Source organism: Drosophila eugracilis, unplaced genomic scaffold, assembly GCF_018153835.1.
Source record: "Drosophila eugracilis isolate 14026-0451.02 unplaced genomic scaffold, ASM1815383v1 contig_2088, whole genome shotgun sequence".
NCBI lineage: Eukaryota > Metazoa > Arthropoda > Insecta > Diptera > Drosophilidae > Drosophila > Drosophila eugracilis.
Genome location: NW_024572964.1, coordinates 369,200 through 382,147, shown reverse-complemented (window position 1 = coordinate 382,147; position 12,948 = coordinate 369,200). Strand labels below are relative to the sequence as shown.

Sequence of the window (12,948 nt, the reverse complement as noted above, 5' to 3'; positions counted from 1 at the left end):
TCAAAAAGGGTTGCGCATTTTCAAATACTTCAGACGGTTGAATTCCAGAAGGCATAGAAAGCTCCCTTCTGGCTTTACTAGAGGTAAAAAATCCGCTAGAGCTCAAAAGCTTTCCACCGAACTGACAGCTTTTCGGCACAGCTTTTCGTTGAAATGATGGCGCCCAGCCAAACTGGAGAATCGCAGTTCAGTCGCAGCGAATTCGGTTAATGGAACAGTTCAATCGGGGAACGATAAGCGGGATATATCTCATTGAAGGCTCGAATAGCCGCGCATATCTAGCCATTAAGTTCAATTCCAGTAAGCACCCTCTTAATCGGTAATTAACAAAGCAAATTTGTGGAGCGTCAAAACAAAGACCGAGCACAAACACTGTGATACAGGCTGTGTGTGCTGACCAATTAAGAAATCCTGAGGCACTCGAAGATTGCTCTGCGGAATGTTCCATCTTCAAGGCCACTGTGCTTGGTGGCTTTCGAGTCGCGTAGCCAGAGGAACTATGTCTCTTGCTTACCACATTATGTACCTATAATGCGACTTTAATGCCTCGCTCGGCCCACAACAAACAACCGCGTTGTCTCTTCATGTATCGCCAATTGTTTCGTACTGATTTTTTTCGGTGAACCTATATTTGTGAACATGTGTTCAATGCCAAAACCAGTTTTTGTCTTTTTCTCAAGCTGACGGCCGGCAGTGTCAGGGAATAGCGCAGAAGCGTCTCTTCATATCTTCTCCCGGAAGGATTCGTCATGCTCCTTCCCGCAAAGTCTTCAAATGGGTTTTTTATTGAGTTTGTCAATATTTTTGAGGTCTGTATTGAACTACCCTATGAATGGTCTTTATGGCTAATTTCGAACACGTTGAGCTGTGTTTTAGCTCACCTAACTATAACCGTGCTGTGCTGTAAGGCCCAGGTGTACGTGCTAATGGTTTATTTCCCAGTTCGGAGACGTGGGATAAGGCTTCCTTTTAATGGCCCACATCTGTCGTTGCATTATTCGTTTGTATAAAAACAGTAGTGTCCGCAGATCGACAGCGATAAAAGTGTTTTAGTTCCAGTGTTTACTTGAACTTTTAATGGTTTTTTTTTCGGTAAACTAATGCAGAAGCTTTTCTAATTATGGCCCAAGGCGTGGCTTCTTCTTCGTGGTTATCTTCTTACTAGGAATACAGTTAGTTCTAGCTCTACCCTTCTTCTTCTAATCACTCGATCAGGCAGAAGAAGATCAGAGCAAAACAAAAGTGACATCTTTTTAGGATGTTACAATGGCAGCAAATGCTCGCCTGGCGCCTGCTAATTAATTTGTACATTAAATAACTTGAGTCATCACCCGTGTTTCCCCCGGGGGCCACTACTTCACTCAAGAAGTCCATTCATCGTCCGATAATTGTTTTGTTTGCCCGCAGACACAATCGAGCCACTGTTGGCACTCCATCCATTTCACATTGTTCGGTGCTTTGTTTTGCTGGCTTTCAATTAGCGAAACAGTCGGCAAAACCACTCGCCTTAACAGACCGCTAACAGGGCTCTGTTATACAGCTGCGGCAAGCAACATAGCTCTTTACATGCCAATTAAATCAAATCACCTTAATACCAGACTAGTATTAGCTGAGCATTAGCTTAAATGCATTCCTCTGAGAGATCACATTCCACCCACACTCTACAAAGAGAAGGCACAGCTACTACAGACCTCTTTGCCAAGCAGTCCTACTTTTTCACCCGCAACTGTATGTTCGGAAGTTCCTTGAGTGCTTCGCACCTGCACAGCTACGGCTCCGCAGTTCGCCCCAAGACGTCGCCGGCTGTGGGTGTTGCTCGGTCGGAGCTCGGAAAACTTCATCGAACAGTGAGCCAAAACAGGGACAGCTGTCCAGCTATCATTAGATCGGAATAGAGAATTACGAATGTTTACTTAATTGACCCGTAAGACAGCGTGTGATTTCGCCGGTAACTAAAACTCGAAGCACCGTAACCGGTTCGCGTGTGCTCATGTATTAACACCCACTTTCAAGGGAATTCCCCATAGCCCGAAGTCTCTACCAGTGACAGTGCGTTAAAAAACATTAAGAAAGAGATACGTTAAATACGTTATGGAAATGAGGACCTGTTGATTTCTTGAGAAACGTTTATGTGGTTACCCACCTTGAGCCACAAACTCTTCCCAGATCTTCGCGATTTGCATAAGTAAACTTGATAAAGACACACAGCCCGTAACACGAGTCGAATTTAAAACCGAAACCATGTTTCGTTAAAGCCTTTTGCAAGTCCGCAAAAAAACCCGTAAACCCCGAAAGACTCTCACACAGGTTCGGCTGTTTTTGTTTACCCATTTTGCCCATTTACCCGGTCAGTGTTTTCAGTGTTAACTGATATTCCCAACAGCAACAACCACAACAACAAGAGCGACGGGAAGCACTCCGTTTTGTCTAGCAAACAACTTCAAGTTCCCACATCATTCGCCACTCGAACTGGGTAAGTTGCACGGCATTAACGACTTGGATTATACATGAAATAGTTAGCATTCTAAAGCCTTTCCCCTGAATGGGTAATCGAAATAGGTGATTAATTGAATGCAGATTAGAAAATCCGAGCAGAGCACTGCCAATTTCATGACAAACACTGCCTGCCTGCTGGCTGGGTGCTGTTTACCCAACTGTTCCCACTCGATGCACTTTTATTGAGTCACTGCGAGAATGGGTTATTATAGCAATATGGCCGGATAGCCCCACAGGGCGCGCCTAGGTGGTCATCCAATCGGACCTGAACTGTTCTTTCGCTGTAGAATTCGAATTTGTTAAATGTTGTTTACACTTTCGGACATTTGGCTGGGAATTGTTGTTGAAACATCTTGGGAATATTGTTTATTGTTTGCTTTGAGGTCTGTTTATTTCGCACAATTTTCCACCTCCCGAGCATTAGATAAAAATATATCATGCATCCCCGGAGTATTAGAAAAACATATATAATATATATCCGTCTGGTACTTCTGAGCACTATCCTAATAGGTGTATGTTTGGCCTGCCTCTAGGTCAGTTCGCACCATCGCGCACCTTAGAGATTCGGGCGTGGCAACAGTGTTTTATGGTCTTGATAAGAGAAATGCATGCAGCACTTAATTACTGGAATGATTTTCTAGTTAGCTAATGACATACACTTGCACTAAACCCCCTCCCTAAGCTGACCTTTCGAACGAACACAGACAGCACTCCAAAAAAACGAGAAGGGGATTTCTCTTTCCCAGAGAGATTCGATTCAGGTGGGGAATGCCGAGACTATTTGTGGAATCAATTTATTAGGTAGAAAGTTTAGAAAACCATCAACGATTGTTTTGTTCTGAGATTAAAGAAGCTTTAAAAATAGAATTAAAGAGATCTCAAACAGCCTTTGGTGAAGTTTTCATCGAAACTAATGACAGCTAATAGACGTCCATGTGGACGGCCATTTATCTTGCCGAGTCTCGAATTCCCTAATGGGATCTGTTGACCGTCGAGCCTTCGCCTCCCTCCGGGAATAATATTTGGCGAACTTGCCACCCACCCACTCTAATGGCAATCAATTGATAGAACGCCCGCCTTTGTTTACAGCCCACAGACAGCAATCCACAGAGGCATCAGCTCTGGGGGTCTAAAAATACGCCAGCTGGAATTTCCTCACCAAACATTCGTAAAAATGAGTGGAGAATAAAGAGCTATTAGGAAATGTTTTTCGCCAAGTGTAATCGCTGCTTATCTAGGCCGCAGTTCACCACATCCCAACTTCTGTGTGGTGACTTCCCATCAGGGACTCTTCACACGGCGGTGTCTCCCGTCTTCGGCGATTAGTCGCACTTGTGATATCGAACGAAAACCGCGCTGCCTTGTCGCCAAGATAATGGGCATATGCGTAAGAAGTGTTTCCAGCGCTCTTGTGGCATACGTGATAAGCACCCAATGTGGTTAAGAAGATCAGCGAATCACTACAAAAAAACCCAATAACCATAAAAAACATAAAAAACCGATTATAATTTATGTGAGGCGAGTTCACTTGAGTTTAAATTTTGTTTCCGTGTAATCAACATCGCAAGAGGACTGACTGCCGCCCAGCTAGTGTTTGTTTTGTTCGGTCATTTTCGTTATTGATATGTGGATGGTGTCGCAGTCGCAGTCGAAGTTTGCTTAAATTGCGTATTCGCCGTGTGACACCCGGCTCGATAAATCTTCAGTCTGGGCATAGGTAATGTGATTTAAATGGCATTTAGCAGGGCTTAGTGGCAGTCGCTGACTCAAGGCCCCCATTACTCACCCACATCCTGACCATGGACAATCCCCAAACTGTCATAATCAACCAGATAATAGCCGAGTCCAAAACTAAGAACCTAAGGAGTAGCATTGCCGATCATCTGTAAGTAATAGCCGCCGCAACATGCCTCACATATTTAACTGGAAGCGCGTATTCGATAAGCAGAAAGGTCTACATATATAAATAAACTATAAAGTCATACTCCTTTGTTAGACATTAGCAGGCGTCGTTGGCCAATTGACTTATCTTATCGGTCCCAACCGTAAGACGTTTCTTACGCCTCGGCTACGAAAACATATCAACAGCCCACCCCCTTCGCTTTTCCGATTCAAATTCGCACTCACCAAGAAGGCGGAGAGCATTCGCCTTTCGAGTTCCCAGAGTGCCCGATATAGAGTTATCTTTCCATGCGAAAACGCCACTTACATTTCGATTTTTATTTATTAATTTTATTTTGAGTTATAATCAATCCCTCGGGATGCGAAGAGCGTGTCAAGCTACTTAGTATTCGTACAATAGGTTGAATTTCTGATATTACCACTTACCCAGATCCGAGAAGAAATCTATTCGAAAAACAATTGTTTGGCCAATCAAAATAAAACACTCGAAAAACTGTAGAGAGCCAAGAAGATGTATAAAGGAAATATTGGTTTTATCAACCGATCGATGGCAAACGATTCTAGCACAGCCGAGGGGCAGGGAAATTTCGAGAATTCATATATTGGAAAAGCCCGCTGGCAATAATTCAATTTTATGGCCAATTGTTTTCATTGATTTTAATGTTCCGCATGTTTTGATTATTTTTCAAACATCCGCACTTTTTCGCACATTCCCACTCCCAATGCCCGGCGATGTATACTGGAATTTGCTGGAATGGCCGAGGTGTAGGAGAGTATGTGCTCAGCGATTAATTATGCTAATTTTCTATCGCTAGATAGTATCCAGTATCCAGTATCCAGTATCCATTTCCCCCATTAGCCCCAACTAAAGGGTGTTTAATGTGTTTGTCCTTCTCCGCCCAATCGCCACCCATAAATTCATGCTAATTTTGTGGCCTACGCGCCACGTCAATGCCACAGGCCACAGGCTGCAGGGTTCCCCACTCCATTGAGTGCAAACAATCAACGGATCAATGAATTAGCGGTGCCCACGGACTAATGATGCAAGATAAGATAGCGAGCGGTATAACTTTTCGCAGTGGTAATCATTTTATGGACGGGCTCGTTAGCAGCGCTTGAAAAGTGGGCAGATCGGGATTGGAGCCGAGTCCGGGGAGAATGTCACCGCTATTGACAGACGACGGCAGTTACTTTCAATTTAACACGAATCCATAAATGTTTGCTCCGTCTGACTGACTCCCTGCGTGGCTGACCTTATGATTGATGCCCCACGGAGACCTTGAGGCCGTGGGTAGTCGCAGGTCGCTAGTCCCTCCTCCCCATGGACTCGTTGGCTGCTAATTGCTTGTGGCGCTATCCTGTCCCCCTCCTTCGCTCCTTCCGGCAACCTGTTGTCTCCATGGATGATTCACTGTACCCCCGCCCACCCCTTAATATCGGCCCAAAATGTAGTTTCAGTGGTCTAATTAGTGGGCTAGCTTCGCATTAGGCATTAGACGACCAACTATTCCACAAATAACAATTATTTGTTGCCTTTATGACTAGGCTCGGGTTACCTACTTTTTTACGACTGATGACTACCTATAAAAGCCTTCTGAAATATAAGCTTGCTTCTGACAAAACTCTTCTCTTTCAAGAGCCGCCATCATGCCGAAGAAGATTCAGCACCGAGGCGGACCCCTCTACTGCGGAGTCACCCTGCTGGGGGTTCTGTGCCTAGTCGTATTCCGACTGATTCCGGGGATCCCCTTCGGAGCTTACGTCATGGCCGAGAGGGACCGCTACCACACCATAGATGATCCGAATGTTCCCTGCAACTTCTACGACACGGTCAACCTAACGGGCCACACGGTCTTCAAGAACGGAAGCTATGACTACTACGGCACCATAGTGCCAGCGAACTTGGTCGGAAGGTACGACTACATCCACAAGTCGCTAACGGAACGCGTGGAGGTGCCGGAGCACGTCAGAGGCTGTGTCTGCAAGTTGAAGGCGTGTCTCAACATCTGCTGCCCCTGGCGACATATCTTCGACACCGAGTTAGATGGATGTGTGATAGACCAGAAGGACAACCACACATGGCCCGATCCGCCCATGCTCAATGTCACCTTCCGTAACGAATCCACGCTGCTGGTCCACATGTTCCAGCAGTTTGCGATCCAAAGCTTCCGGCCCTGCCCGAAGATGTTCTCCCTGCAGCCAGAGGTTAACATCTTTGACAACTATCTGATCTACGAAAACGGCTCCATGTTCCGCGCAGACGATAACCAGCTCATCAGGAAGAACGAGTTCTGCATGATTCCGACCTATGTTAACGAATCGGACCTCTACTACACCATTCATCCGGCCAACTGTCAAATGCAGGACGAGCACAGCACTGTGAAGATCATCAATGCCTATGGTAAGCGAGCTCTCTGATCTGATGCATTGTTTTCCACTAAGCTAATCCTCCATTCCAGCCATGCTCTTCTCCATTCCCTTCATGATGCTGACCATAGCTGTTTACCTGTTGATCCCCGAACTCCGCAACCAGCACGGCAAGAGCCTGGTCTGCTATTTGGTGGGCCTCACCGTCGGCTACACCTCGCTGTGCTACATGCAACTGTTCAACATCGATGCCATTGGCGTTGGTTGCAAGACGTTCGGCTACACGGCCTACTTCTTCTTCATGGCGGCCTACCTCTGGCTAAGTGTCATCAGTTTCGATTTGTGGCACAACTTCCGAGGAACGCGGGGCATCAACAGGTTCGAGGAGAAGAAGCGCTTCCTGTTCTACTCTCTGTACTCTTGGGGCATTGCCGTCATTTTCCTGGCATTCACCTTCTACGCCCAGGAGTTCACCGATTGGCCCTCAAACCTAAAGCCGGGCATCGGGGATGGCACCTACTGCTGGCTGGACATGACCAACTGGGCGGCCATGTTGTACTTCTACGGCCCCATCTTGGCCATCGTCGTGGCCAACACTGTGATGTTTATCATGACGGCGGTCAAGATCCACGGCGTGCAGCGGGAGATGGCCAGGATAATTGCGAGCGAGAATAGCACCAAGAACCTGCGGACCGAAAAGGACAAGTGAGTGCGGAATCCTCTTTTACTTTCCATCCAACTTCCCCTAAGAAGAAACCGTCGTGTCTTGTCCTCCCTCAGGTTCGGCTTGTTCCTGCGCCTCTTCCTGATCATGGGCGTCACCTGGCTGTCGGAGCTCCTCTCGTACTTCGTGGGCAACGAGAAGGAATGGTCGAAGCTCTTCTACATCTCGGATCTGGCCAATGCCATGCAGGGCTTCCTCATCTTCATGCTGTTCGTGATGAAGAAGAAGGTCAAGCATTTGATCACAAACAGGTGAGTGTTCCTCCACTTTGATTCCAAGTCTTGTCCTGTCCCGTCCCATTGGTCTATCCATTCATCCCCGACCCCTGAGTCCCTTCTGGGTGTGCGTCTCTGTCAACCATCGAATCTGTAACGCCGACCATTCTCAGAACGATACGGGTGCGCAGTCTGCGGCAGACTGAGAGCATGACGATGGGGCCGACATCGATATCCATGCGTCAGCGCTTCATGGACGCCTCCAACCAGATACGTAAGCTGGTGGTAATCCGCAACGCGTTCGCCAATGGCTCCACCAGCGGTGTCCACTCACACGATGTCTGAACTGAGAGCAGTAAGCTGGTTCCATTCCGATTCGATTCGATTGTTGTGGCCTCTAACAAACATAGCTGGCTATCCTTAAGTCTCTAGCAAAACGTTAGCCCTAGAGATTTCAGGAACACGCCCAGACAGATCTTAGCTAGCTGAGGGATCATGACTGCCTGCCGCCTCTGATTATCTTATTCGTTTTATGTTCGTTTTATGTACTTATCTCGTTGTCAGACCGCTTTCGATATTGCTTAAGCGTCAGCTCTTCAGCATGAAAAGCAGCCAGCAGACTAACCATAATCCCAACACTGAAGGCCAGAATCCGCAGCCGCCTAGAGCGGAGCTAACATAGTCCTGCCTAAGCCACAAGACACACAATCCGTCCTTTGCATCGCGTATATATAGCTTATAAATCGTAACTCCATACCCAAGTGCCCTGATCTAAACTCGAACTTATGTTTGCATCTACAATGTGTGTCCATATGTGCATGTGTCCTTACATCAATCTGACCATCGAAGACTGCTGGAGAAACGACGATCTAATGGCCTGAGCTCGACCGCCACCTCGACCTCCCTCACCTCCGACTCGAACGCGTTGCCGAACAAGATGCACCTGAAGGCGGTTGGCCAGACCGGTGGCAAGGCCACCGATCCGAGTCTAACGCCCAAGGTGGCCGTCTAATCCAGCTGGTTACAGGTAATCCAGGAACGTGGAAGTGGCCAAGAATGTCCTTAACACTGATTGAAAGATACCCGTAGACCAAACTAACCCTGACTAACCCCCAAAACGTAGTTCTCATAGTAATAGCTTCTCACTTGCGTGTTTTGGTGAAGGTAATCTAAGTTAAGCATATCTGATCGCTTTGTGTGTTTGAGTTCGTCGACTAAAACCAAAAACCAATCACTCAATCTAAGCAATTCTAATCAGATTTACCGCCATTGTCTATTCCACGCTGCCCACGCAATGGACGTCATGACCGCAGATGCTCGAGTGTGCGCGATGGCAGTAATCAACGGCAGAGCCAGTACTCCACCAAGACCACGTCGAGCAGCGTGGCCAATCTGTCGCTCCACGAGAAGTCGTCGGCGGAGAAGCCCCTGGTGATCAGCTCCAACGCGGATCCCCAGAGAACCACAATTTTCCGTTGAGCAACGAACATCAAGATGCCATCAGAGGCATCAGAGAGTCTACTACACTGGGATGTCTCCAGAGCAGGAAGGGTCAATTTTCCAGCAAAGAAAACTCATTATATTAATCTAATATTCATTTTCATTTCCCAACCTGGTTGGGTCCCGGATCATGTATGTTCTTTGTCATCATTGAAAGTCATTCCCAACCTGATCTGGGGGATATCTGCCAGATAGCACAGCTGCAGCCATATAAGGATAACACTTTATGAAAGACACTACTATAAGAGGAAGTCCCTACCATAGAAGATCTTTACCCATTTCTCGCTCTTTTTACATGTCATGTCATGACCACGAACAACCTGATTAGTCGTTTAAGAACGCTATGCAGCGCCATATATAGTATTTATGCCTATGAAATCATAAAACACCTGCTAAGGGATCAAATTTTGTACTTCGTTAGTCTAAGTCCAAGATAAGCCTCCAGCACGTACATATATATTCTACATAGATGTGCCTTGTTAGAATCCAGAATTCAGAAACCAGAATTCCGATTCGTCTTCTTTGTTATTTGTATGGCTCTCTTACCCTTTATCCATATCTGCATTATCGCCTCTGTTGTAATAAAATACAAGAACTATAGTTGTATTTTGCTTAATAAAGCCAAAGATAAAAGTGATTATGGCTCTTTTCTTATACGGGCAAGTGCTTGATAGCTGGAAAGATACTGCTCTTAATTGGGTTTCTTTAAGATAAGCAAAATGATCAGAATCGAGGAATGGCCTTTGACTTGATAGTAAAATGAATTCAAGGAATATTTTCTAGTATACTCTGATACTAATTAACTTTTTAAAAGATCTCAAATTTAATAAATCATAAGAATTCAGAGTTATCTTCGAATTTGCTTGAAGATCGTAAACGATATTTAGCAGAGACACCCACCACCCAACTTTTACAGTCTGAACAAACACCCGAATTTCCGAAAAGCAAAGCTTCAGTAAACCCGGTAGATTGTTGATTTTAAATTTGTTTTCCTTAAAGGTATTCAAAGGCTAATCGCTCAAATTAAATTAGATACGGTTAAAGATATTTTTAAATTTTATAAGAACACATTTCTAGTTAAGACAACACAACGGCTGCCTATCAAAATGGGGCAGTTGAGATTTCAGCGCCGATTTCTGGATAGAACGACGCGACGCGTCGCGACGGGACGGGACGGACTGTGACTCTTCCCCATCGCTGCTTTGCCGGCTGCTTGTGGTCGCGTCTGGTTTTGGGGCTGGCTAATCAGTTAGTATGTTTTTTATTCTTGGCCAGCATGGAGCTGCCTTGCGGTCGCCGGTTTGTCGTTTAAAAAGAGAGAGAGGAAGGCTAGCTGAGAGAGACTCTCCGCCAGACTTTTATGTTGATGGTTGTTCTTGTTGGCTTTGTCGTTGTCGCAATCGCAGCCGTTTTTAGACTCCGGCCAGCGTCGTTGTCAATTTTGGGTTTCGATTGTTGTCGGATTGGATTTGTGAGTCGGCGCTCGGCGAGTGTGCGTGCATTGCCCAAAAGCGAACGGCGATCGCTTCACATATTTGTTTACTTAATTATCGAGTTGCTCGGATAGTGACGTCAGGCCCAGCTAGTGACGAGCGAATCAACCATGGCTTTGCGTTGGTTCTTCCCTCTCGGCTTCTGGCTCTTCCTGGGCGTGCAATCGCTGGAAATTGCCAGCATTGACCATCCCTGCGCCTATGCGGATACGGTCAACATCACGGATGGACTGCGGATGAAGGATGGGTCTTACTCCTACGGCGGCGTAGTGGTTCCGCCGCATCTCATGGCGGAGTACTCCTTCAAGGTGATCGACGGGGTGGAGTACAGGGCCAAGAAGCACCTGCGCGGCTGCGTCTGCCTCCTGAAGCCATGCATTAGCTTCTGTTGTCCCGGACACCTGATATTCGACTCCAAGCACTGGAACTGCTCAATGCCACACCAAGTGCGGGAATCCACTCACGTGGATCTGACCTACGCCAACAGGTCGGTGGAGCAAGTGCGCATCATTGATAGGTTTGTGGTGCGCACCGAACTCGGCTGCCGGAACAAGTTCGTTGACAAGAAGCACGAGAACTTCTGGCAGTGGGACCTCTTTGAGAATGGATCGCTGCAAAGGGACCAGCGCTTGTGGTCCACGGATGAGTACTGCTTTAGCCCCCTGGAGCACAAGCCCGAGCAGTGGGAACTCACTCCGCTGAGCTGCGAACGCTTCCAAACGGGCTACCGGGTCTGGATCTACGCCATCTGTGAGTTGTCTTTTTTTGTCATAAAATTTCAAGTCTTATCCTTATCTCTTCTCTTCCAGGCAGTATTCTAGCCATCATCATAAACATTTTCATACTCTCCCTCCTGGCTTCTGTGCGGGATGCCAGGAAGAGCCACTATGGCCAGCTTATCATCTACTACCTGCTCTCCATGATCGTGGGCTACTCCTTGCTGGTCTACTTGGCCCTGAAGAATCCCATGAAGCTCTCGCACGATGCCTGCCGGAATATAGGTGTGTCTCATTACGTTCTTTCTCCGTCTCCGTCTTGACATTTCCCTTTACCCCTACAGGTTTCCTGGCCTACTTCTGCATCATGCTCTCCTTCGTCTTTCTGGCCATTTGCAGTTTCGACTTTCTGCTGAAACTCAAACAGAAGGCGGTTAGGAACTGGGTGCGTCGGCTGGCTTACTTCTTGGCCGTCCTGGCAGTGGTTGGGCTTCGGTTTTTAGTGTCCTTCGCCCAGGACTCCAAGTTGCCCAAGCACTACAAGCCAGGCATGGGCGAGGATTACTGCTGGTTCGATGGTGAGTTCAACATGAAATCAAGTTACATATTTAACTCACTTTTGTAATCCCAATTGCAGTTCGTACGTGGGGCATTTTGATCTATTACTACGGACCCATTACCCTGCTGCTGGTCTTCAGCATCGTCTGCTGCCTGAAGGCCTACTTCTCCATCTACGAACTCCCTCCGGACACTCAGTACATTCTCGGCACTCAACTGAAGATCGTCAAGACTCAGTAAGTACCTTGAGACCGTCTCTAGCCTGAGCCACCCTATAGGTATATCCTTCTAGTTTCTATGCCTTCAGTGCCTACATTGTGGGCGTGTTCGCTGTCTGGATCCGGGAGATAGTGGTCTACATAATGGCCAGGGTGAGGGAGCACTTCTTCATCATCGACTTCTGGAGCGGCATTTGCATCCTGGGTCTGGCCATAGCTGGTTTCATTCTGCTCCTTGGCAAGAACTTGTACGTGAAATCCTGGTGGGCCATCAATGTGTAAGTTTTGATTTCCAAAAAAGGAATCCTAACCTTAACCATTTCCCGACTTTTCACAGCGAATCCAGTCAGACTGATCTGAGTGTCATCAATGCTCGCGTCTACAAGTTCGACGAGAAAGGCGACTTGAAATCTTCAGGTGGGTACAAAAGTCTCTTCCTTAATCGATCTGCTTTTAATATTTCGATATCTTCCTCTCTACAGATTCTCCATATAAGCCGACAGTGACATCACTCTAGTTGGATCTTAAACGGTTGCTCATCTATTCGCTTAGCTTATAAATCATTCAGTCTGACGCACCCAAAACGTGTAAATACAACGAGTGCTGCAGTGTACTAGCCCTAAGAAAATGGTTAAATAAAACTTCTTTACTCTAAGACAAGCAGATTCATCAATTTTAGCTCTTCTTCAGTATAGTTAGTCCCCCAAAGACCTATCAGTTCAGACGTGAGGTAGATATAGAACTCAAACTCAAAGTTCT

General features: G+C 46.6%; 2 protein-coding genes across 13 annotated transcripts; both read left to right on the top strand.

Moving 5' to 3' along the window:
* The first annotated feature begins 211 nt into the window (after positions 1-211).
* Positions 212-9,841, top strand: LOC108104719 (G-protein coupled receptor Mth2). Of its 12 annotated transcripts, none has more exons than XM_017210950.1 (7): positions 212-300; positions 2,384-2,473; positions 6,036-6,799; positions 6,858-7,470; positions 7,516-7,740; positions 7,878-8,059; positions 9,018-9,077. In XM_017210950.1, exons 3-6 carry the CDS (start codon positions 6,046-6,048, stop codon positions 8,047-8,049), a joined length of 1,764 nt encoding a protein of 587 aa, XP_017066439.1. In that variant the 5' UTR covers positions 212-300; positions 2,384-2,473; positions 6,036-6,045; the 3' UTR covers positions 8,050-8,059; positions 9,018-9,077. The 12 variants fall into 12 exon arrangements, with proteins under 12 accessions (XP_017066439.1, XP_017066440.1, XP_017066437.1 ...); XM_017210948.1 differs by lacking the exon at positions 212-300 and adding an exon at positions 1,524-2,307; XM_017210951.1 differs by lacking the exon at positions 2,384-2,473 and having other exon boundaries at positions 213-300; positions 9,018-9,078.
* A 612-nt stretch (positions 9,842-10,453) lies between these two features.
* LOC108104630 (probable G-protein coupled receptor Mth-like 9) lies at positions 10,454-12,849 on the top strand. Its single transcript, XM_017210805.2, has 7 exons — positions 10,454-11,447; positions 11,507-11,698; positions 11,758-11,991; positions 12,051-12,207; positions 12,264-12,467; positions 12,527-12,606; positions 12,672-12,849. The coding sequence occupies exons 1-7, from the start codon at positions 10,808-10,810 to the stop codon at positions 12,704-12,706; spliced, it is 1,542 nt and encodes a 513-aa protein (XP_017066294.1). The 5' UTR covers positions 10,454-10,807; the 3' UTR covers positions 12,707-12,849.
* Positions 12,850-12,948: the final 99 nt, after the last annotated feature.

Bases quoted from the DNA above. Each gene is read 5' to 3' on its own strand.
- LOC108104719 (XM_017210946.1), top strand. From the start codon at position 4,296: ATGGACAATCCCCAAACTGTCATAATCAACCAGATAATAGCCGAGTCC. The intron at 4,382-6,035 runs GTAAGTAATAGC...TTCTCTTTCAAG, and splicing joins AGTAGCATTGCCGATCATCT to AGCCGCCATCATGCCGAAGA. The intron at 6,800-6,857 runs GTAAGCGAGCTC...CCTCCATTCCAG, and splicing joins GAAGATCATCAATGCCTATG to CCATGCTCTTCTCCATTCCC.
- LOC108104630 (XM_017210805.2), top strand. From the start codon at position 10,808: ATGGCTTTGCGTTGGTTCTTCCCTCTCGGCTTCTGGCTCTTCCTGGGC. The intron at 11,992-12,050 runs GTGAGTTCAACA...TCCCAATTGCAG, and splicing joins GGATTACTGCTGGTTCGATG to TTCGTACGTGGGGCATTTTG. The intron at 12,208-12,263 runs GTAAGTACCTTG...ATATCCTTCTAG, and splicing joins CTGAAGATCGTCAAGACTCA to TTTCTATGCCTTCAGTGCCT.